The sequence below is a fragment of the Rousettus aegyptiacus genome, unplaced genomic scaffold (genome assembly GCF_014176215.1).
Source record: "Rousettus aegyptiacus isolate mRouAeg1 unplaced genomic scaffold, mRouAeg1.p scaffold_m13_p_6, whole genome shotgun sequence".
NCBI lineage: Eukaryota > Metazoa > Chordata > Mammalia > Chiroptera > Pteropodidae > Rousettus > Rousettus aegyptiacus.
The window spans coordinates 60,907,212-60,929,036 of NW_023416309.1; the positions used below are offsets into that span (position 1 = coordinate 60,907,212).

Genomic DNA, 21,825 nt, shown 5'->3' on the forward strand with positions numbered 1-21,825 from the left:
ATATATAGGTTCTTCACTTGTTTTGTTAAATTTATTCCTAGGTATTTTATTCTTTTCATTGCAATTGCAAATGGAATTATTTTTTCCACTCTTTTTCTGACACTTAATTATTAGAGTATAGGACTGCTATGGATTTTTGAACATTGATTTTGTATCCAGAAACTTTACTGTATTTGCTTATTGTTTCTAGTAGTGTTCTGATGGAGTCTTTAGGGTTGTCTATATAGAGGATCATGTCATCCACAAATAGTGACCGTTTGAGTTCTTCATTTCTTATTTGGATGCCTTTTACACCTTTCTTTTGCATGACTGCACTCACTAGGACCTCCAATGTTATATTGAATAACAGTGGTGATAGTGGACAGGCTTGCCTTTTTCCTGAGCTTAGAGGAAAGGTTTTTAGTTTTTCACCATTAAGTATAATGTTGCCTGAGGGTTTGTCATAGATGGCATTTATTATGTTAAGGTACTTTCCTTCTGTGCAGATTTTCTTAAGTGTTTTGATCATATATGGATGCTGTATCCTCTTGAAGGCTTTTTCTGCATCTATTGATATGATCATATGATTCTTATTTTTTAATTTGTTTATGCAACATATCACATTAATTGATTTGTGTGTGTTGAACCATCCCTGTGCCCCTGGGATGAAGCCTACTTGATCATGGTGTATAATCTCTTTTAATATGTTGCTGTATCGATTCGCTAGTATCTTATTTAGGGTTTTTGCATCTGTGTTAATGAGAGATAATTGGTCTGTAATTTTCTTTTTTTGTGGCATCTTTTCCAGGTTTTGGTATCAGAGTAATATTGGCTTCATAAAATGTGTTGGGAAGTGTTGCCTCCTCTTTGATTTTTGAAAGGAGTTTGAGGAGAATAGGTATTAAATCTTCTTTGAATGTTTGGTAGAATTCACTGGTAAAGCCATCTGGTCCTGGACTTTTACTTTTTGATAGGTTTTTGATGATTGTTTTTATTTCCATACTGCTGATTGGTCTATTTAGATTTTCCAGTTCTTCTTGATTCATTCTAGGAAGGTTGTATTTTTCTAAGTACTGGTCCATTTCTTCTAGGTTATTAAATTTGGTATTATATACTTTTTCATAGTATTCTTGTGTGACCCTTTCTATTTCTGCATTGTCCATCATAATTGCTCCTTTTTGTCCCTGACCTTATTTGTGTCTTTTCTCTTTTTTCTTTAGTAAGTCTAGCCATGGGTTTGCCAATTTTATTAACCTTCTCAAAGAACCATCTCTTCGTTGTATTATTTTTTCTATTTTTTTTTCTGTTTTCAATTTCATTTCATTCTGCACTAACTTTGAATATTTCTTTCCTTCTGCTGATTTTAGGCTTCATTTGTTCTTCCTTTTCTGTTTTTTTTAAGATGAAGCATTAGATTGCTTATTTCGGCTTGTTCTTATTTTTGGAGATAGGCCTGTAATTATATGAACTTTCTTCTTACGACCATTTTTGCCGTGTCCTAAAAGATTTGATATGTTCTACTATCATTATCATATATTTTTAAGTATCTCTTGATCTTTTTATTTCTTCTCTGACCCAGTCATTCTTCAGTAGTATGTTGTTTAATCTCCATGTATTTGTGCTTCTTCCCACTTTCTTTTTACAGTTGATCTCCGGCTTTAAAGCATTATGATCAGAGCATATGGTTGGTATGATTTCAACCCTCTTATATTTGTTGAGGCTATCTCTCTGTCCCAGTTTGTGGTCGATTCCTGAGGATGTTCCATGTGCAGAGAAGAATGAATAAGCAGCTGTTTTGGGATGGAAGGCTCTGTAAAGTAAATCATATCCAGTTTGTCTAATGTGTCATTTAAGGATGTTATTTCCTTATTGATTTTTTTGTTGGATAATCTGTCCATATCCAACAGTGGGGTATTTAGGTCTCCTATTATGATAGTGTTTAGGTCTGTTTCTCCCTTGAGTAATTGCTTTATATATTTTGGGGCTCCATGATTGGGTGCATAGATAATAATAAACGTTATGTCTTCTTGGTGCATAATTCCCTTTATCATTATGAAATATCCCTCAGTATTTTTCTTTACCTCTTTTATTTTGAAGTCTATTTTGCCCTACATTAGTACCACTGCTCCCGCTTTTCTCTGAATGCTATTTCACTTTGAGTTTATATTTGTCTTTGGAACTGAGATGTGTCTCCTAGAAGCAACATGTGGTTGGGTTTTGTCTTTTGATCCAATCTGAAGCTCTGTGCATTTATTTTGGTGAGTTCATTGTGTTTACATTTAGGGCGATTATTGAAATATGAGGCTTTCTTATAGCTATTTTATCTTTTGCTTTCTGGTTGCTTGGTGTTTCCATTGCTTCCTTGTCCTTGTGAATCTTTTTCTGTTTGTTTTGGTTGGCTTTTGTGGGTTTTCTTTCTGGTCCTTCTGTGTCCTTCAGTTCCAAATCTTTGGTGTGTGGTTACCATTATGAATGTGAAAAGGATAGTTATATGTATACAGTAGTCAATTTCCTTATGCACGTGACTCATCTCCATTTCCCTTTGCGTATTTGGATCTTTGCATTCTCCCCTTTTCTGTCATTGTTGTCTCACTTTGTCCCTTTGTATACTGAACATTCATTACCATCTTGCTATAGCAAATCTCTTTTTATCGTTTAAGCTTATAATGCCCTGTTCTTAGTAAAGGTCACATTCATCTGTTTCTATCTGTCAGCTAGTCACCTTACTCCTAAATACATACATATATTTTTTGTTTGTTTGTTTTTATTATCATTTTGTTTTAGGTGAGCTGACCCCTTTCAGTATTTCCTGTAATGCAGTCCTCGTAGTGGAGAAGTTACTCAATTTTTGTATCTGGAAAGGTCTTTATTTCTCCTTCATATCTAAAGGACAGCTTTGCTGGATACATCATTCATGGTGGTAGTTCTTTTCATTTAATAGTTCGAATATTTGATTGTACTTCTTTCTGGCTTGTAAGTTTTGTGCTGAGAAGTCCAACAATAATCTAATGGGCTTTCCTTTATAGGTTACTGTCTTCTTTTCTGTGGCTGCCCTGAGAATTCCGTCTTTGTCATTGATTTTTGATAATTGTAATATAATGTGTCTTGGAGAAGGTCTTTTTGGATTGAGATAATTGGGTGTTTTGTTGACTTCTTGAATTCCAAGCTCCAGCTTATAACTTGGATTTGGGAAATTCTCATCAACTGTTTGTCTGAAAGTGCTTTCTAATCCTTGCTCCTTCCCCCCGCCCCCGCTTTGAGAATGCCCATTATTATTATGTTTCAACTGCTGATGGTGTCAGCCAATTCTTGTATTTTTCTTTCATTATTTTTTATTCTTTGGGTTCTCTCTTCTTTCTTCTGATTTATTTCTAGATTTCTATCTTTGATATCACTGATCCTTTCCTCCATTTGGTTGACTCTTATTTCCCAAGCTTGCTATTTCATTTTTCATCTCTTTCAGTGTGCTCTTCATCCTCAGAAGTTCTATTTGGTTCTTTTTGGAGGTTTCACTCTCCTTGCTAAAGAACTCATTCTGCTCATCTAAGTTGTTTTTCGATTCCTGATATTGTTGATATGAATTGTTTTAGATCTCATTGAGTTTTTACAGAAGTACCATCCTGAATTCTCTGTCATTTAAGTTGCATATTTTATGTCTTTAAGCTTATTTTCTGGAGATTTTTCTCTTTCTTTTTGAGCTGTCTTGTCACCTTGGTTGTTCATGGTGTTTAATGGACTGTTTCTCCACCTGGACATTAATGGAAGGGTATTCTGCCTTTTTTTTTTTTTTTTTTCCCTAGAAAGAAGATTTATTATATAAAGGTCTCTTTTGCCTTTTGGTAAGATGGCGTGTTTCTTTTGGTTTCCAGGCGTGTAAGCCTCTTGGATCCCTGCTTTATATAAAGTCTTAATAATGCCTTTTTCTTCTCTTAATTGATATTCATATGGTTACCTTCAGTTTAAGTCCCTGTCAGTGTTAGCGCCAGTTTTGGTAGCATTTTCCCAGATTCCCCTGGAGATCCATGGTGTTTGATCTCAGAGGATATTGGGGGAGGCACTGTCTGGGTTGGAGAATGGTAGCTGCGGCTGGCTACAGCCTCATGTTTTGCAGCTGTGGTTGGTAATAATCAGCTGCTGTTTCTCTGCCGTCCCTGCTTCTCTGCTTTCTGCTCTGGTCCCTGGGCACTTCCGCTGGGTGGAGTTCACAGCTCTCTCAGCAGGGTTCTTCTGGGAACCTGATGCACCTTTTCCCTTCCTCCTCCCCCTACAGGGAGCTCTGGCTGCTGCTAGAGGCAGCTTCTTTATTTCTGCCAGTCCACCGCCTGACTTCCAGTATTCTGAACTGTAGTAGCTCTCACGCGCAGATCCCACACTCAGATGTGCTGCTGTGCAGTTTGGGTGTTTTTTGTTGAGTTTTAGATGTTCAGCTTATTGTTGATTAAGGGGGAGAGAGCTGGGGACGTCTCTTAGTCCACCATGTTTCTGACATCCTCCTCCCTTCCCGCTTATTTTAAAATGGGTTTTCTAAAGTTTATAAGGATTTACATTTTTAAAATGAAAAAGCAGAATTAGGGGAAAATTCACATTAAGAAAATGTAGCAAGAGTGTCAAACCCAAAGTAGGGCAGTAGGCAAAAGTAGATGCAAAATGTTTAATTTTACAGTTATCCAAGTTTTTGTAAAATTTTCTCTGCTCTAATAACAACAATGAAATAAATGCATTATGTTGCCTATAATCATTTCTTGGTGGAAACTGCACAGGGCCAAAGCAGAGCTAGTGCAAATACTTTTTAGGTGACCAAACAATGAGGGTTGAGTAGATAGTTCTCTTGTGGTCCTATTTGATCCAGGAATAAAACCTTGAAGATTGAGCAGAATGGAGGGACTTTATATCCTCAAAATAACTCCCTATAAATATTTGTGTCAGCTCTTTTGTCTAGCTTGAGTAGTAGATAGCTCCTACTTGTTTCTTTGTTTCTCATTTACATTTTGACCTAATAAATGCAGTCTTGTTTTTTTCACCACTGCTCACAAGAATCATTTCTAGAAAAGGCCACCAAATCAAATCCAGTTTTTGTGTTTGTCTTGGTTGCACCTTCTCCAGTATTTGACACTCCCATCCATAGTTTCTGTTTTGAAAGTCTCCTCTGTTATTGTCTATGCCACTGCCTTCCTAGCCATCCTTTAGTAATTGTAATAGAGTTCCTTTTTATCCCTCATGAGTTGTCTTTTCCTTTTGCTTCAGTAATTACTTATCCCTGGGTTTATTGCTTGTCCATTGCTTATCCATCCTTGGCCTATTGTTCTTCTTAGTCTACCTATTTTTCCTGAACAGTATTGTCTTTTTTTTAAATAAAATATTTTTGAATTGGTAATATACCAACATGGTTAAAAAAGTGATATAAAAGATAGTAAGTAAAAACTCCACACTCTCCCATCTTCTCTGTGCTTGATGTTCCCTCTAAATAGGGTGACATTTATTTATCATCTAAACTGAGACACCTTCACTGAGAACGAAAGGTTTTAGAAACAATTATGCTGGGACAGCTGGCGTGTTAGAATAGTTTCATGCAAACTGGAGTCTGTGGTCACCCTACTATTGGTATCCATTATTTCTTGTTTTTGTTTGTCCTCCCAGTGTTTCTTTATTTAGTTAAAAGAAAATATGTGTACATATTCTTGTATGCCCCCTTTATTTAAAAGGGAACCCATTATCCTTAATCCTTCTCAAATTTAGATGCACCTGTACATCACTGGCATTTTGTTAAAATGCAGATTTTGGTGTAGTAGCACTGGATGGGTCCCTGGATTCTGCCTTTCTAATAAGCTCTCATATGAAGCTGATTCTGCTGCTAAAGGAACCACCGTTGAGTAGCAAGTCTGTACACTATTTTCCTTCTTTTTCTTTTTTTCACTTCTTTTTTTAGCCTGTCCCAGAGATCTCTCTTAAAGAGAGATGTATGTTAAACATACATGGATTGCTACTTTTTTCTGTGTTATAACAGTATAGTAATTTAATCGTGGATGTTTCATAGTTTATTATAGTTTTGCTACTATAAGCCATATTCTCATGAATAACTTAGTACATGTAGATTTATTCTATCAGATCAATTCCCAGAGGTGGGATTGGCAAATCCAAGGGTGGATAGAGTTGATAAACTTAGTCAGTTTGGTGGTATTTTAGTATCATTTTATATACCCTTGACATTGCATGAGAGTGCTTATTTCTCCACAGCTATTCTCCGTAGATTATGTGGTTCAACTTTTGGACTTTTGGCAACTGATAAGTAAAAAGTGGTATTTTATGTAGTTCGCACCAGCAATTTTCTTAACAGCGAGTGAGGTTGAATATTTTTTCATCTCTCTAAAAAATGTCTTGTTTTTTTCTTTCTGTGAATTATTTTTTCATATCTTTTGCTCATGTTGCTCCTAGGTTTCTGGCTCCCCACCACCCCATACCCGCTGTCTAGTTAGCTCTTTATATATTAGGGATACTAATACTTATACATGTTACAAACTATTATTTTCTGGTTTATCATTTGTCTTTTGATAATTGCTCATGGTGTTTTTTCTCCATGCAGGTATTCTGTTTTGGGATACCACATTTCACTTAGTCATCATGTTTCCTTAGGCTCTCCTTGGCTGTGAGGCTGTGACAGTTTCTCAGACTCTCCCTGTTTTTGATGACTTTGACAGTTTTAAGTACAAGTCAGGTGTTCTGTGGACTGTCCTTCAATTGGGAATTGTCTGTTGTTTTTCTCATGATTAGACTGAGGTTATGGGCTTCTACAAGGAAGACCATGAAGATAAAGTGCCATTTGGTCATTTCAAATCAAAGGGAAAAGCTCTAACATGACTTAACCAAATTAATGTATCATTGTCGATCACTTGGCTGAGGCCTTGTGGTCAAATTTCTCCACTGTAATGTTACTCTTTTTTTCCATGTTTTCATATTGTACTTTTTGGTAGGAAGTAAAGTGTTAGAAATAAAAAGACCTTTCAAAGTGAGAGGTAACAAGCATTTATTGAAATCAATAAGAATAGCTATTTGGAAATCACTAATTCAATCAGAAGCCCAAATAATGAGACAAAGATAATGAGTATTTATGAGAAAGAGGAGAACAATTACATCAATAGAAGGAAGGCATTTCTATTGGTGCAGATAACATAGTGTTGCTAATTCTAAATAATGCTTTTAATTTTCAGTCCATTAGTCATTAGTCCAGTAGTCATATCTGTTTTCTTATTATCTTTGCAAACAGTTCTTTGTGAAGCAAGGTTGCTTAGGCCCAGTGAGACATAAAACATGCAAGGCAGTCCCTTTATGCACTGATTTTACTACAATCCACACAAATTTTGATAACTGGTATTTTCATTTTTATTTCATTTAAAATTTATTAAAATTTCATTTGAGAATTCTTTGACCTATCAGTTATTTATAAGTGTGTTGCTTAATTTTCAGGTATTTGGGAGATTTTCCAGTTATCTCTTGCTTATTGCTTTCTATTTCCATTGTGGTCTGTGAACATATTTTGTATGAATGGCTATTGTTTTAAATATGTTAAGGTGTATTTTATGGCCTAGATGATGATCCATCTTGGTGAGTGTTCCATGTGAGCTAGAATAGAATGATGGCATGTATATTTTACTGTTTGGATGGAGCCAGTTAGATCATGTTAATTGATAGTGCTACTCAGGTCATCTATTTACTTATTGATCTCTCAACACAGAGAAGAGTGAAGTCTCAACTATGATTATAGATTTGTCTATTTCTATCAGTTCTCTTCTATCTGTTTTTGCTGTATGTATTTTGATAATCTTTTGTTAAATGCATACGTATTTTATTTTGTGTCTTCTTTCTCTAGTATGATTTTAAACCTATCTAATGAGTTCTTAATTTCAGACAGTATATTTTTCAGCTCTAGAATGGCATATTATATATGTATGCATATATGTGTGTATGTGTACACATGTATCAGATACCCCCAAGACCATCCCCATGTTCTGTGATTCACTAGAATGACTTAGTATGTAGTTGTACTTATGGTTATGACTTATTGAAGTGAAAGAATGCAAAGCAAAATTAGTAGTGGGAAAAGGCATATGGGGCATAGACCAGAAGAAACCAGGCACAGGCTTTTAAAAGTCTTCTCCCAGGACACACTTAAGTCCTCTAGTAATGAGCCATGACAAAAAACATGAAATGTCTGCCAGGGAAGCTCAGTAGACACTCAGTACTTAGAGTTTTTATCAGGCACTGGTCACATAGGCACTCTCTGCTTAGCATATAAAATTCCAGACTCCAGAAGGAATGTATATATGCAGCATAAACCACATTGTTTACACAAACAGGTTAGGCTCGGTGAACCATTCTTAACAGGAAATCTAAGTTCCCAGATGCCAGCCAAGGGACACCCTGTGGCAGACCTTTCAATGGCTAGTAGTCTCAGGCCTGTGTTAGTAAGTCTTTTCTGTACAACACATATACTGTGTATCTGTTGAACTTCTTTCATTTTTTTCATTTATTTTATATTTTCATGTTACATTGAAGATACTAACCATAATTCATTTTGAAGTTCTTGTTTATCACTTCCAATATCTGGATCTCTTGTGGGTCTGTTTTTATTGTTTCTTTCTTAGTCCTTGTCTTTTTACAGAACGTGAAATTTTTATTGGTTACCAATAAAAAATAGTATTTAACTATAGGAAAATTGATCGAGGCTCCAGAAAATAATCTCTTTGAGCAGAAGGGATTCATCCTTTTCTCTCGGCAGGTAGAGTGTAAGGCTGGTCTCTTTAATGAGTCATGGCTTAAGCTTGGTCTGGGTGTGCACCATACTCATTTCAATCCCACCATTCATTTTAATAACAGAAAGCTTTACTCCTCAGTGAAAGCTAACAATATAAAAGATAGTATGAAAGAACTAACTTTTCCTTGGTAACACCAATCTACTTTGTGTATACTGCTAGCTGCTGCATTGTCTAATTTAGTAAATATTAAGGTATATGTCTCTTTATTGAGTCATAAACACTTTGAGGACAGAAACTGTTTATTTTTATCAGTAGTATTTGTAGCAGTTAGGACAGATCCAGGGCCTTAATGGAAACTCAATTCGTACAGATACTCTTTCATTGTACATAGTATAGCACAAAAGAAGACATCCTATATGTCAATTTTTAGTAAACTCTAAAGAGATTAGTTTTTTTAAATCTTTTTCTCATCATATAGTTCTAATGGCTTCATATAGAAAAAGAATATACCGTTACAGGAACAAGTGTCATTCAAAGATGTATGCGTGGACTTCACTCAGGAAGAGTGGTATTTGTTGGATCCTACTCAGAAGATACTATACAGAAATGTGATGCTGGAAAATTACAGCCACCTTGTCTCAATAGGTAAGAATTTTTTTCCATGCGACTACCAGTAGTATGCATTTTTTAGCTGATGAAACACATTAATTTTCTGTGGGATTTTCTGATTTGAAGCTTGAGATTGAAGGCTCTAAGATGAACAATCCCTTTTGGCCACCATAAGGAATGCTGTGTTCTTACCTCAGGGATTGGTTCATTTGGGCATCTCCTTTGGACAGCTCCTGAAGCTGTACCTTTCTTCCTCATCATTTTTTCAGAGTCCTTAAGCCAGACCGTTTAGCCATAGTTCTATATTATTTTCTCTTAACAGGGTGTTGTACTATTAAGCCAGAAGTGATCATCAAGATAGAGCAAAAAGAAGAGCCCTGGATATTAGAGCACGGATTCGCAAGCCAGTGCCACCCAGGTGAGTTCATGAGTTCACAGGCAGATGGAAGCCAGAGGAAATGAGATCTTAGGGCCATTGGCTTAGTGTTGATCACCTTTCAAATATTTTTCAGAAATTTCTTTTCGTAGCCCCAGACTTTTAGAAGTGACTAAGGACAGTTGGCCCACATCCATCCATTACTTTAAATCACATTCTTCCATACGTCACTTTCCCTCATAAATGCTTTCCTTTGTTCTTTTAATAGTGATTTGCCTATACCCATAATCCAAACTCATTTGGCTTCATCTTAGATCATTTTTCTTAGTTTATCTTTTAGAATTATTCACCTTCCCTCTATTGTTTTTGAACACCTTTTATTAGCTGGTATGTTTTCATGCAGTACTTCTATATATTCATTTAACAAATATATGATGAATACTCAATAAGATCCAGTTAGGTTTTTGGGTGTTTAAAAGAATATTGATTCTGCTATCATAGAGTGAAGGTGTGTGTGGCCATAAGTACGTGTACATATGCACACATAATGTTGGATAGTGGTAAGTACTGTGAAGAGAGTTACAGCACTGGAAGGAGGGATGAAAAATGATGGCTTTTGCTACTTGGTAAGGAAATCAGAGAAAACCATTTTGATGAGGTCAATAGAGATGAGCATCTAATAAAGTGAAAAGTGGGAGCTATGTGGGTTCTGAGAGTATTCCAGGCAGAGGGAACATTGGGTACTGAACTTCTTAGACAGATCTATTCTCAAGTGTTTGAAGGATGGCAGGAGGGACAGGGTGGCTGGAGACGAATGGGCATGAGGGAGATTGATAGGAGATGATGTCATAATAAGTCGTATGGACCATCGGAGATATATTCATTTTGTTTTGAGTGATGTGAGAAATCCTGTGTGTGTGTGTGTGTGTGTGTGTGTGTGTGTGTGTAATAGTAAATGTAAATCAGATCAAGTCATAAGATCTAATTTACAGTTTAAAAAGGTCTCTGATTTTTATGCAATGAATACACCGTGGTGGGTGGGCAGTGGTTAGGCATGAGCAAGGAAGGAATACCAGTTAGGAGGCCATAATGTATACCAAAGGGGAGAAGATTGTGGCTGACTATGTTGGAAGTACTGAGAAGTGTTAGATTTGTACAGATATCTTGAAGATGAGACTAAGAGGATTTGCTGTTGGATTGGATATAGAATGTAAGAAAAACAGAGGACTGAAGCAGAATTCCAATGATTTGTTTTTAGCAACTAGATAAATTAGGGTGTCATTTACTGGAATAGCAAAAATTAGGGAGGCAAGATTATAGGGGAGTTATTACAGATTTAAATTTGGACTCAAGAAGCTTGAGATAACTGTTAAAACCTAGTCTGTAATAAATAGGAGGTTGAACATACACAAGTATGGAGTCCAGAACTAAAAGTATCAATTTGAAAGGCTACAACTTCAGGTGGTGGTAAAGACATGGGGCTAGAGGAGACCTTCTAGATTATATGTTGGCAAACTTTGCTGTAAAAGACCAAACAGTAAATATTTTAGGCTTAGTGGCCACATCTGGTCTTGGTTGTTGCTGCTGCTGCTCCTCCTCCCCGCTTTCACCTCTTTTTCACCTCTCTTCTCTTCCTCTTTCTTCCTCCTTACTCCTCCCTATTGCATCTTCCATCTTTTTCCCTCTAAAAATGTAAAAAACATTCTTAGTTCAAGGACCATTACCTTGCAGTCATAGTTTACTGACTACTTGTCTAGAGAGTGGTTGTGAGAGAAAGTTCTGGAACAATACACTTTTACAAGGCCTATAAATCCATTAAATCTCATCATTAGAGGAGATTGAGAAGGAACTTCTAAGTGACATGAAAACCAGGGAGCCTGGTTTTCCAGGAGTTAAATGAAGAACATTCTACCACTGTACTACTACTACTTTATAAATGGCAACCATGGGTCACTATACTAAACCTATTATCCCTCATTTCTAGTCTCTTCAGACTCCTATTGTTGTTTTCCTTTCAAAACCATCTTTCATGTCTTTTCATTTTCTCACTTTTCACTGATATCATTTAAAACCAGAACTGTGTATGTTTTTTTATTCCTGTCTTGATCTGATTCCTAAATGGTTTTTATATTTTTACCCAAAGCGTTCACTGTATATTTTACTAACCTGACAAAGTTGCTTTTGAAATTAAAGTCTCCTTTCATTGACTATTGCATTGTGATCCTATTCTCCCTATTTCAGTTTCTTTCTTTCTGCTCCCCAGAATTTATACTAAATCTCATTCTATCTAATATCTTAAATTCCATTTGAAAATGCTGTCTCTTATCTACAACTTTCATTCTTGTTTACTTTGCCTTTTCAAATACCTAATATTGCACATGGAAGGTGTTTAGACATTGTATGGTACATAGTAATGGATTGTTGTTACTATTTCACTTATTTTTAAGTTATAGCTCAATTTTTTGCTATAATTTAAATACTCCTTATTAAATGATCCTATCTCACTCGTGGCTGTATCCCAAAAAACTCAGACCTGCTATACGTCTGTTGCTTAAGGTTTTTTTCCCATTGAGACTTTCTTTTCCCAAACAGAAGGCCCTTTCTAAGTTTTCCTAATTCTGATACTTTAATAATTACTTTGGTGATTAACTGTGGAGCCAAGTTTAGAAGAAGTCCTTCTTTTTCATCCATTCAAAAAGCATTCTTTTAGTACATTTCCTAAATGCACATCCTATATTTTGTCCTTATGTAGTATAATTCATCAGGTACAGGTTGGAAATAATTCATATGCACATTGTTTTTTAAGAATTATTAATGTACTGTTTCAATGAAGTCCGAGAAAACAGGATTTTGGTAACACCTACCAAGATCCAGACTGTGGTCATGACAAAGGGTGTAGTATTGAACAAGGGATTTATTTTACATTACAGTGGATTATACAGATAGTAACTTATAAAGATAGCAAGTAGGGGCTGAAAATGGTAAGGATGTTATAATTTGTTGGTTTTGTTCTTTTATTATTATTTTTGTGGTTTATTGTTTTAAATTAAAGAAAGTAGCATTTCCTGAGGGATGTGTAGGGTTCAAGGAGAGCCAAGGCTGGAGTACAGCAAGTTAAGTCAAAAGTATGTTGTTGGAATGAACAATTTAATAGAGACCCAGCTAGAGTTACACAGAGGTAATTTTAATTGACTTGTAGAATAGTGGCTTGAACACTTAATATGAATCCTGTTGGTGTAAGTCAGTTTGCTTTTGTTTTGATTTATTTTTGCCAAGATAATAACTATCATCTGTTGGTCCTTGGAGCTTTGGGCTCAAAACTGTCATAGACTTTTTTTTTTAACATGTGATTAACATTGTTGCATTAGGTAGCAACAGTGAAGTATGACAAATTTTTATGATAAAAATCTACTGAAGGTCTCAGAACCATATAGAGAAATGTGATCATTATGGGTCTTGTAAGTAAGTAAAATCCACAGATATAAAAGCAGAAAAACTTTAATATACAAGATAAACATAGAAATAAAAACAGATTTAAAGATCAGCATTGCCTCAGAAACAAAACTGTTGGGGAAACTAAACCAGCAGATTGAAGCGAAGAAAATTATGAGTTGATGGTCAGGATAAATTCATTAACAGCTTTGAGAAAACAAAAGGAACCTGGTCCTTTTCCAGAGATAGCCTCTCCCTCATCTTTGTTGTATTTCTTGTTGAAGCATTTGTGTGATTGTGAATCACAGCTACGTAGATAGAAGGAATCTGGAGTAAAGCAGTGTCCCTTAATACATGAAAAAAATGATGCTTTCAGAAATTTATTTTGATGTTGACATATTAAATGGAGAGAAAAAGGAATGACAACATGCATATTAATGAGGGTCCTACCATAGTAATCAGAAACCATGATCTGTCTCTGTCAAATAAAATTGTTCTTCTAATGTTTTTCTCAACCTGTTTTCCTTAACAACAAAAAAAAGAACTCCCTTGTTGAACTTTAGTTCTCTGAGTTTTCTATTCCTTAAATGAACAACTCTCAGAAAATCTCTATTGCTTGCTTACCATGTCTTGAGTTTATTTCATCTTATCTCATTTGCCTCTCATAGCATTTTAAAAAATAATCATTCCTTGTGAATTAAACTAAAGGAAAATCTAGATCCTGGGTTATAAGACTATTTTTTTTTTTAACCTAAGGAAGTTGGAGTTTTCAGAACTTTAGTTGGATGTTGATTTATAGAGTAGAGGCATGTATTCCAGTAGGAGTCCTACCCCAGTAATCAGTGTATGGTGGGTTTAGACCTAAACTATTCTCTCTCTATCAAACATAGTTCATCCTCGAAAGCCCTTGTCTGCTAATCTTCACCGTCATGTTATTCAGTGTTTAATGTCTCTTTTGGTCTCAGCCTATTTTCTGAGTTTCCCTGTTTCTGAATCATTTCTGAATCAGCTACCCTCTGTTCCTTGTGCTTTGAATTTTATTTCCCTTTTTTATCTAATTTTAAAGATTATATTTAAAAGGTGTTAAGTGTCATTGCCAGTTTTCTGTTTCTGCTGAAGCATGTATTTTCCACTCAAAGGGTAAAGGAAATATATAGATTTAGTTCATACAGAAAACTGAGCATGAAACAGAATTGACTATGTAGTATGGCATTTGTGTAAAAGTCTAATTCCCTTAGAAATGTACTGGGATTCATAAAATGTGGTTATTTTTCTCATTTCTAGAAGACTGGAAAGTTGATGACCTGATAGAGAGCAGCCAGGAAAATCAAGATGAACATTTTTGGCAACTTGCTTTCATCACCAACAAAATATTAAGCATAGATGATGGTGATAGAGTAAGGAAAACTTTCAGTCTGGGTACAGACTGTGTTCCTTCAAGAAATTTTCCATGTAAGATATGTGACTCATGTGAAATGAGTTTGAAGAATATTTCAGACTTAATTACTAATAGAAAGAACTATTCCGGAAAGAAGCCTGATGAATTTCATATATATGAGAAATTGCTCCTGGACATTAGGCATGAAAAAACTATTAGAGGGAAATCTTATAAATACAATCAAAAAAGGAATATCCTCAGTCATAGTCAGGATCTCACTCAGCTAATTTTTGACCAGCCTTTTGATTATAATGAAAATGGACAAGGCTTCCATGAGGAGGCACCCTCTTTCACAAACAAGAGAGCTCAGATAGGAGAGACACTCTGTAAATATGATGTATGTCAAAGAACCTTCATTCAAAGTTTAAAGCTCAATTTATCTCAGAGAACTCATTTGGAAATGGAGCCATATGAATGCAGTATTTGTGGGAAGTCCTTCTATATGGATTTAAGATTTGGACATCAGAGCGCTCTTACAGGAGAGAATCCTTATGAATATAATGAATATGGGCAAATTTTCTGTGACAGTTCAACTTTCATTATCCATCAGGGAAGTTATACAGGAAAGATACCCCATGAATATAAAGTAAGTCACAAAATGTGGGAAAAATCAGGGCTCTTTAAACATCAGATAGTACATACGGGGGAAAAACCTTGTGAGCACAAGGAAAATGGAAATAATTTCAACAAGAAGTCACATCTCACCCAACTTCGAAGAGCTCATTCAGGAGAAAAAAATTTTGAATGTGCTGAATGTGGGAAAACATTCTGGGAGAAGTCAAACCTCACTCAGCATCAGAGAACTCACACAGGAGAGAAACCCTATGAATGTACTGAATGTGGAAAATCTTTTTGTCAGAAACCACACCTCACCAACCATCAACGAACACATACAGGAGAAAAGCCCTATGAATGTAAGCAATGTGGAAAAACATTTTGCGTGAAGTCAAACCTCACTGAACATCAGAGAACACACACAGGAGAGAAACCCTATGAATGTAATGCATGTGGAAAATCCTTCTGCCATAGGTCAGCTCTAACTGTACATCAGAGAACACACACAGGAGAGAAACCCTTTATATGTAATGAATGTGGGAAATCCTTCTGTGTGAAGTCAAACCTCATTGTACATCAAAGAACTCACACAGGAGAGAAACCCTATAAATGTAATGAATGTGGGAAAACCTTCTGTGAGAAATCAGCTCTCACTAAACATCAGAGAACTCACACAGGGGAGAAACCTTATGAGTGTAATGGATGTGGGAAAACCTTTAGTCAAAGGTCAGTACTCACTAAACATCAGAGAATTCACACAAGGGTGAAAGCTCTTTCAGCATCCTGAAAGTTCAGAAACCTTCATCTACCCTTTTAAATTCATTATAGTTTTTTTTTTAAATAAGATAAATGAAACCCAAAGAATGTCACAAATTACTAAAAAATGACATTTTATTATACTTCAGATAATTAATGCTAGAATAAAACCTTATCGATGTTTTAAATATGTGAAAGCTTTTAAGAAAAATTAAAATTTTTCATCAGAAAACTTGTACTGATGGGAAGTTTATTCATTTAAGTAAAATGGTAAAAATCTTCATTGAGAAATTGTGTAGTGTCATATTCCAGATGTGATATCAAATTTTATTGTAAATGTAATGGGTGATATTCATTTACCAGTATTTACAGTGTAATTTGAAGCCAAAAAAAATTGAATGACAACATGAAACATTTCTGTGAAGAGTCCCTAATGTTTGCAGGCCTTATGTGTGTAAACTAATATAACAAAATTTGAGGTATGCTTAATTTGTTGTATTTTAGAGCCCAACATGCTTGTGAAGAGAAAATATGAACACTTAGTTAAATAACTATTATGATCTTTCTTAATATTTCTCATTCTAGATACTACTAGTGTCTATAGGTTAACATAATTATATATGTACATGTAAATATATTTATACACACATACCCACATACATACGTTGGTGTGCTAGAGTAAGCTTATAGTGGCTTGCAAGTACCACTGATTGTTAAATTTTCAGGAATTTTGTGAGCCATTTGTTAAAAGGTCATTTAAAAATTAAATAGTTATAAATTATATTAAAAACAAAGGCAATAAATATGCAACACTCATCACTTCCTAATGATAACATTTTGCTACTTTCTCTGTTCTTTAGGTTACATATATTGTTGAAACTGCATGGAGAAAATAGTCTATATTGGTGTGCAACTGCACTTCTCTTCCCAATTCTACATTCAGTGCCATCATGTTGGCAGCTTAGCTTTAGTGGGAGTATTTAAACCATGGAAATTGGCAAAATAAGAGTTTAGGTTTTTTATTTTATTAGAGAATCAATTGTCAAATATTTACCAGCACACCACTATGGATATAAAGAAATATATCTGGAAAATCAAAAGTGCAAATCACATGCTCTTTCTCCTATTTCCTGACATAAATACATTATTGCAGAACTGCCTGCCTCTTCAGTTAAACAGCCAAAATATCTTTCTGTGAGGTTTTTTAACTACCTCTGCATCAGCTTTATTTTTGATAACCATCTGAGTCTCTTTAGAGTGTGGACTGTAAATGTTATTTTACAACCACATTACTTCCTTTTCCTCTGATTCTTCTGGTATATATGAATGAGTATGGCTATTACTGTAGAACTACCACTTCCATTAAAAAGCCAAACTATTTTCTGGGGTTTTTCAGCTACCTCTGGGTCCAGTTAATACTGTAAATGTTAATAACAATGATACATAAATTTCACAAAGGTAACATCAGTTTTAAACAGTAATACTGCACTCCACAACTAAAAATTAAGTCATATGTAATGAAATGCCTCTTTTATACTCTTGGCACTTCATTGCTGTATCTATTTATGCATGATATGTGTAACTTGAGTTGTATGTAATCCAGGAACTATGTGTTTATATTTCATATTATAGAGTGTCATATACTATCTGTATTTCCTATGCTTCCCTGCAACATGTTGATAAGCAATTCCAGGAGACTATTCCTTACTTGCTGGGGCTCTTTTCTCTTTGTCCATCCTTCCTCCCAATTACATAGGAGTAAATACAGCTTACTCTGAGTTAATTATGGAGATTATATGCTAATGATTTTGTTGGAGTGGATATGTGAGCAGTGAGATGTTTGGAAAATATTCTGCAGTGTTTCTGAGAAAGATCTCAGCAGTAAAATACTTCATGAGATATAAGAGATTGTCTATTCTGCTAGACTGTTTGTTATGCCAGATTATTGTTTGTGGTCCTATAGGATAATAACTTGAAGATAATAGTACACAAGATGGGAAAAGCCTGGTTCAGAGATGAGCTCCACAGTTCTATCTGGACCTGCTCTCTACTAGGATCTTACATTACTGCGATAATAAGGGTTTCTTATTTATTCTTAGGGCTATTACTTAGAGCTGAAGGCATCCCCCTGATACAGATGAATTCTTTTCCACCTGTTAACGTTCTATACAATGATTTTGGGGAAGAGTTATTTCTTTTGATAAGTTAATACAGAGATGGGTCTTTGTGTCAGCTATGGTTCTAGTAAAAATAGAATTCGAGACAATTTTAATGGCAGACTTAACTACAGTGGTATGGGCCAGAAACAAGGGATATTGAAGCACCAAGAGATTAGCATCAGCAGGAAGCCATTATCATTCTAAATCCTAAAGGGGCAAAGGAATGGAAACATGTTACCAGAGTCCAGTGAGAATTGCTTTCATGGAGGAGGGGCCATTTCATAGGAGCTATTGTCACTACTGGATTTGTGGCACCAAATTTCTGGTGCCTTCCTTTGCAAAACCCAACCAGATGCCATGTTCAAGTGGGCACAGAGGAGGTCTGGGTAAAGCCACTGGAGAATAAAACAGTGCAGTGTTTTTGATTCCTATATATTCCTATGTAAAGGCTCAATATTAGAAATTTATTCTACTGGTTAAAAGTTGTGTTTCTGCTTTGTTGTGCTTCTGTGTCACCATAAGTAAATTCCTTTCGGAACTAAACACTAGAAGGTATCTTTTGGACATATGTGAAACAGACGTGTAAAATTGCATTATTCATTCATCAGTCTGTGGTGTTTCTTGTTAAGTGCGATGTGAGGTAAGCAGCTACTGTACTTACAAAGAAATAGCCAGTTGTCCTTGTATGGTTTGATTAATTCACCCTTTTTCTTGTTGGCTTGATACAGCTTTTTAACCATGTCCTTACAGGTCTTGTTGAAAACATCCACCGAGGCATTTGGTCCACACCAAAAGATCCCTGATATTTGGTCCTGTCCAGAATGTCCAGTGAGACATTTGGTCCACGCCAAAAAGGTCCTTGACAGTCAGTCCTGTCCATTGGGATGTTTGGTTAAATAATACACTTAACTTTGTGAAAACTTTGTTATTTTTATTATAATTCCTGATGAATTTTGGATTTCATATTCTTGTTTTTCCTTGTCATGAAGTTCTGCAGGGTTACTCTTAAGTTGATGAGCATTGCCTGATTATTGGCTTTATATTTGTTATATCTTAACAATTTCATTATACAAATTTGATTTTGTCAGTTCATCGTGAAATTGGTGGCTGTATTTGAGTGTGACTATCAAGAACTTGGGTGATAACTTGTTTATTGCTTTGCTATTACCTTTTAATGCTTCAGTAAATCTCCAAATTGGAGGATGATGCACTACCATTATCTTTGAAATTTGCTATGCTGACCTTCTACTGTGTTGTTTGTCCTATGATTGCCCTTCAGTACTAATAGGTAAACATTCCAAATTTCTGGTGGAAATCTTGGAGCTTCTGATTTTCTGCCTCTGCCCCACCTCCACGGACATACCCTTTCTCAACTTTATCCATTACATCATCTAAATTTTCTTCTGCATTCTCCACAATGTACTTAAAAGTTTATTCACATCTTTCAGAGATACAAATGGAAGTCCAAACAATATGGATTTTCAGTCACAGTGTTACTTTCCATTGTCTTATACTTGCATGTTAGACCCAAAAAAGATATTTTCACCACAGTGATTGTGAAACAAGTATCTTTTTACTTACGTATTTGGTAGTAGTAAAATCACATTTATATTTACAATCTTAAAATCCATCGTGCACAATGAAGGGTTAATGACATTTCTTTCCTATGCAAATGCAAGTATATATATATACAGATCTATCTCCACCCCCTTCTCTTCCCCCCCCCCTCCATAAGAAAGGGAGCTGTATCATATCTTTTCATTGTTAGGGCATAAATCAATGGCATAGTATAACCCAGTACTACACTATGCACAGTAACTGAGTGAACTTTGTTGGTGCTGTCTTGAAGGCACCATCATTGAATAATGTACTGGTACCTGAATATTGAATATTGTCCTAAGTTGTGTAAATAAGAGTTCTTTCATCATCTTGGGCACCAGAATTGTGCATAAGAAGTGGTTCTCTGCATCCGGTTACTTATACTTCTCTGTAATTTTAGTTCTAGACAATGAAGTTAGGTTTGGAAGTTGATGTCTGTTTTGAATTCTTGCTGTTTTGAGTTTCTCTCTGGTAGTATTACAGGGCCTATTCATCATGAATGTCATGGCGAGTTCCTTGAAGTACCTGTGATGGTGTTACATTTGGTTCTTCTGCATGTCGTTTTAACTTATGCAGGGTTTTCCTTACTCCCCCTTCAATACCAGTGTTCTGACATTTTCCCTTCCCATCTTGAATGACTGTAATGTTATCCAAATCCTGACTAGTTGTACATTGGGCATTACAGATTCTCCTATCTTCACAGCACCAGTACCTTTTACTACTGTCTCTGTTAAAGGAATGGAAATGACAACAAAAATCATTATAATGTAGCATTTTGGCTTTTATGTGAATATACTATTTCTGCCATATTCTCCTGAGAATTTCCAAATAAAGATGTTATATTACCAAGCAACAAAAGGTTTTTTTTTTTTTTTCGTTCTTTATAGCTTTCGGACCAGTGACCACCAATTTACTGACGGGAAATCTTACTAACATCTTACAAGTTGGACACTGGTTCGCCAGTGCTAGGTCAGCAAATAGGTAGGCACCAGGCAAGAGCATAGTTGCCCGTGCTGATTGTCAGGTAAATGGGACTCACACCCACTAAAATCTCTCCAAAGAGCGGCAGACTCTTCTTGCAGTCTACCACGGTCGTACCTCTGTAGGACACCAATTCAAAGGAAACATCAGACATTAATCCTAGGCAATGGGATAGTTGTAGGGTGGTCTATTAGATGCCTGGTATTCCCCTCATGGCAGCTATAACACCTGACTGCCATGTGATAGGAGAGCTACACCCACTTTGTTCAGGAGAACAAGCCAAGCCACTCTATTTGACTAAGCTCCTTATTTCAAACTCCACCCTTGAACAACACAGCCATACCCAACCAATTCCCCAGTGATATTAACAGTATCATGCATCGTGAGATCCCATCCCCAACCTGTCATTTTCTGTGCATTTCTCTCTCTGTAGGACTCTTCCTCAGTACACATAATTAAAACAAATCCCACTCTTCTGCAAGATTCGAACCCCAACCTATCTACCTAACCCCATGTACCATTACCACCTAGTATACCAAGGCAAGAAGTGTTATTGGCAATACAGTCACAACACAATTATTGGACCAATAAAACATGATAGTTCTTTTTATGTACTAATCCTGCAAACCGAAAGTATAAGTAAACATTATGGGCTATTTGAATCCAGATGTGTTCTTCTAAGCATAAACACAGAATCAAATATCAAGGATCATTTGGCATAGACCAATTATGCTGATGGATGTTTTTGATAAGACGAATTTCAAGACCTTTTAGCATGGACCAAATGTCTCGATGTTTTGGACAGGACCAAATGTCCACTAATCTTTTATCGTGTACTTAAATGTTACATAGTGGCCCTTGCTTTTGTCTGCTTAATGCAACTTTTCTATGTTCTAGTAATATAACCTGTTTTTGTGAGCACAGAGTTGGTATTGGCCCCAGAGGTTACTATCTCTTCCTGGCTCTTGCTTTTGTCTGCTTAATGTAATTTTTCTGTTTTAGTAATATAACCTGTCTTTGTGAGCACAGAGTTGGTATTGACCCCAGAGGTTACCATCTCTTCCTGGCCCCATATTCGTATTGATCCAGGAATGATTTTTGTTACAAAATAGACCAATGAGAACCCACCCCTAGAGTATTATTAAGTCACCATGACTAGAAAGTTTGTGTCCTTGTTGTTACCAGCAGCCA

At 35.8% G+C, this 21,825-nt stretch overlaps 1 protein-coding gene across 12 annotated transcripts in view; it reads left to right on the plus strand.

The window, feature by feature from the left end:
- ZNF248 (zinc finger protein 248) overlaps window positions 1-19,685 on the plus strand; it is a 23,270-nt gene extending 3,585 nt beyond the window's left edge. For 9 of the 12 annotated variants that reach the window (XM_036222753.1, XM_036222748.1, XM_036222747.1 and 6 more), the window contains 3 exons: window positions 9,248-9,374; window positions 9,661-9,756; window positions 14,431-19,685. In XM_036222753.1, coding sequence (XP_036078646.1) covers window positions 9,248-9,374; window positions 9,661-9,756; window positions 14,431-15,926 — 1,719 coding nt within the window. In that variant the 3' untranslated portion in view covers window positions 15,927-19,685. Of the gene's footprint in view, window positions 1-9,207; window positions 9,375-9,660; window positions 9,757-14,430 lie in introns of all 12 variants that reach the window. The other 3 variants (XM_036222757.1, XM_036222758.1, XM_036222756.1) reach the window with 2 other exon arrangements.
- Window positions 19,686-21,825: the final 2,140 nt, after the last annotated feature.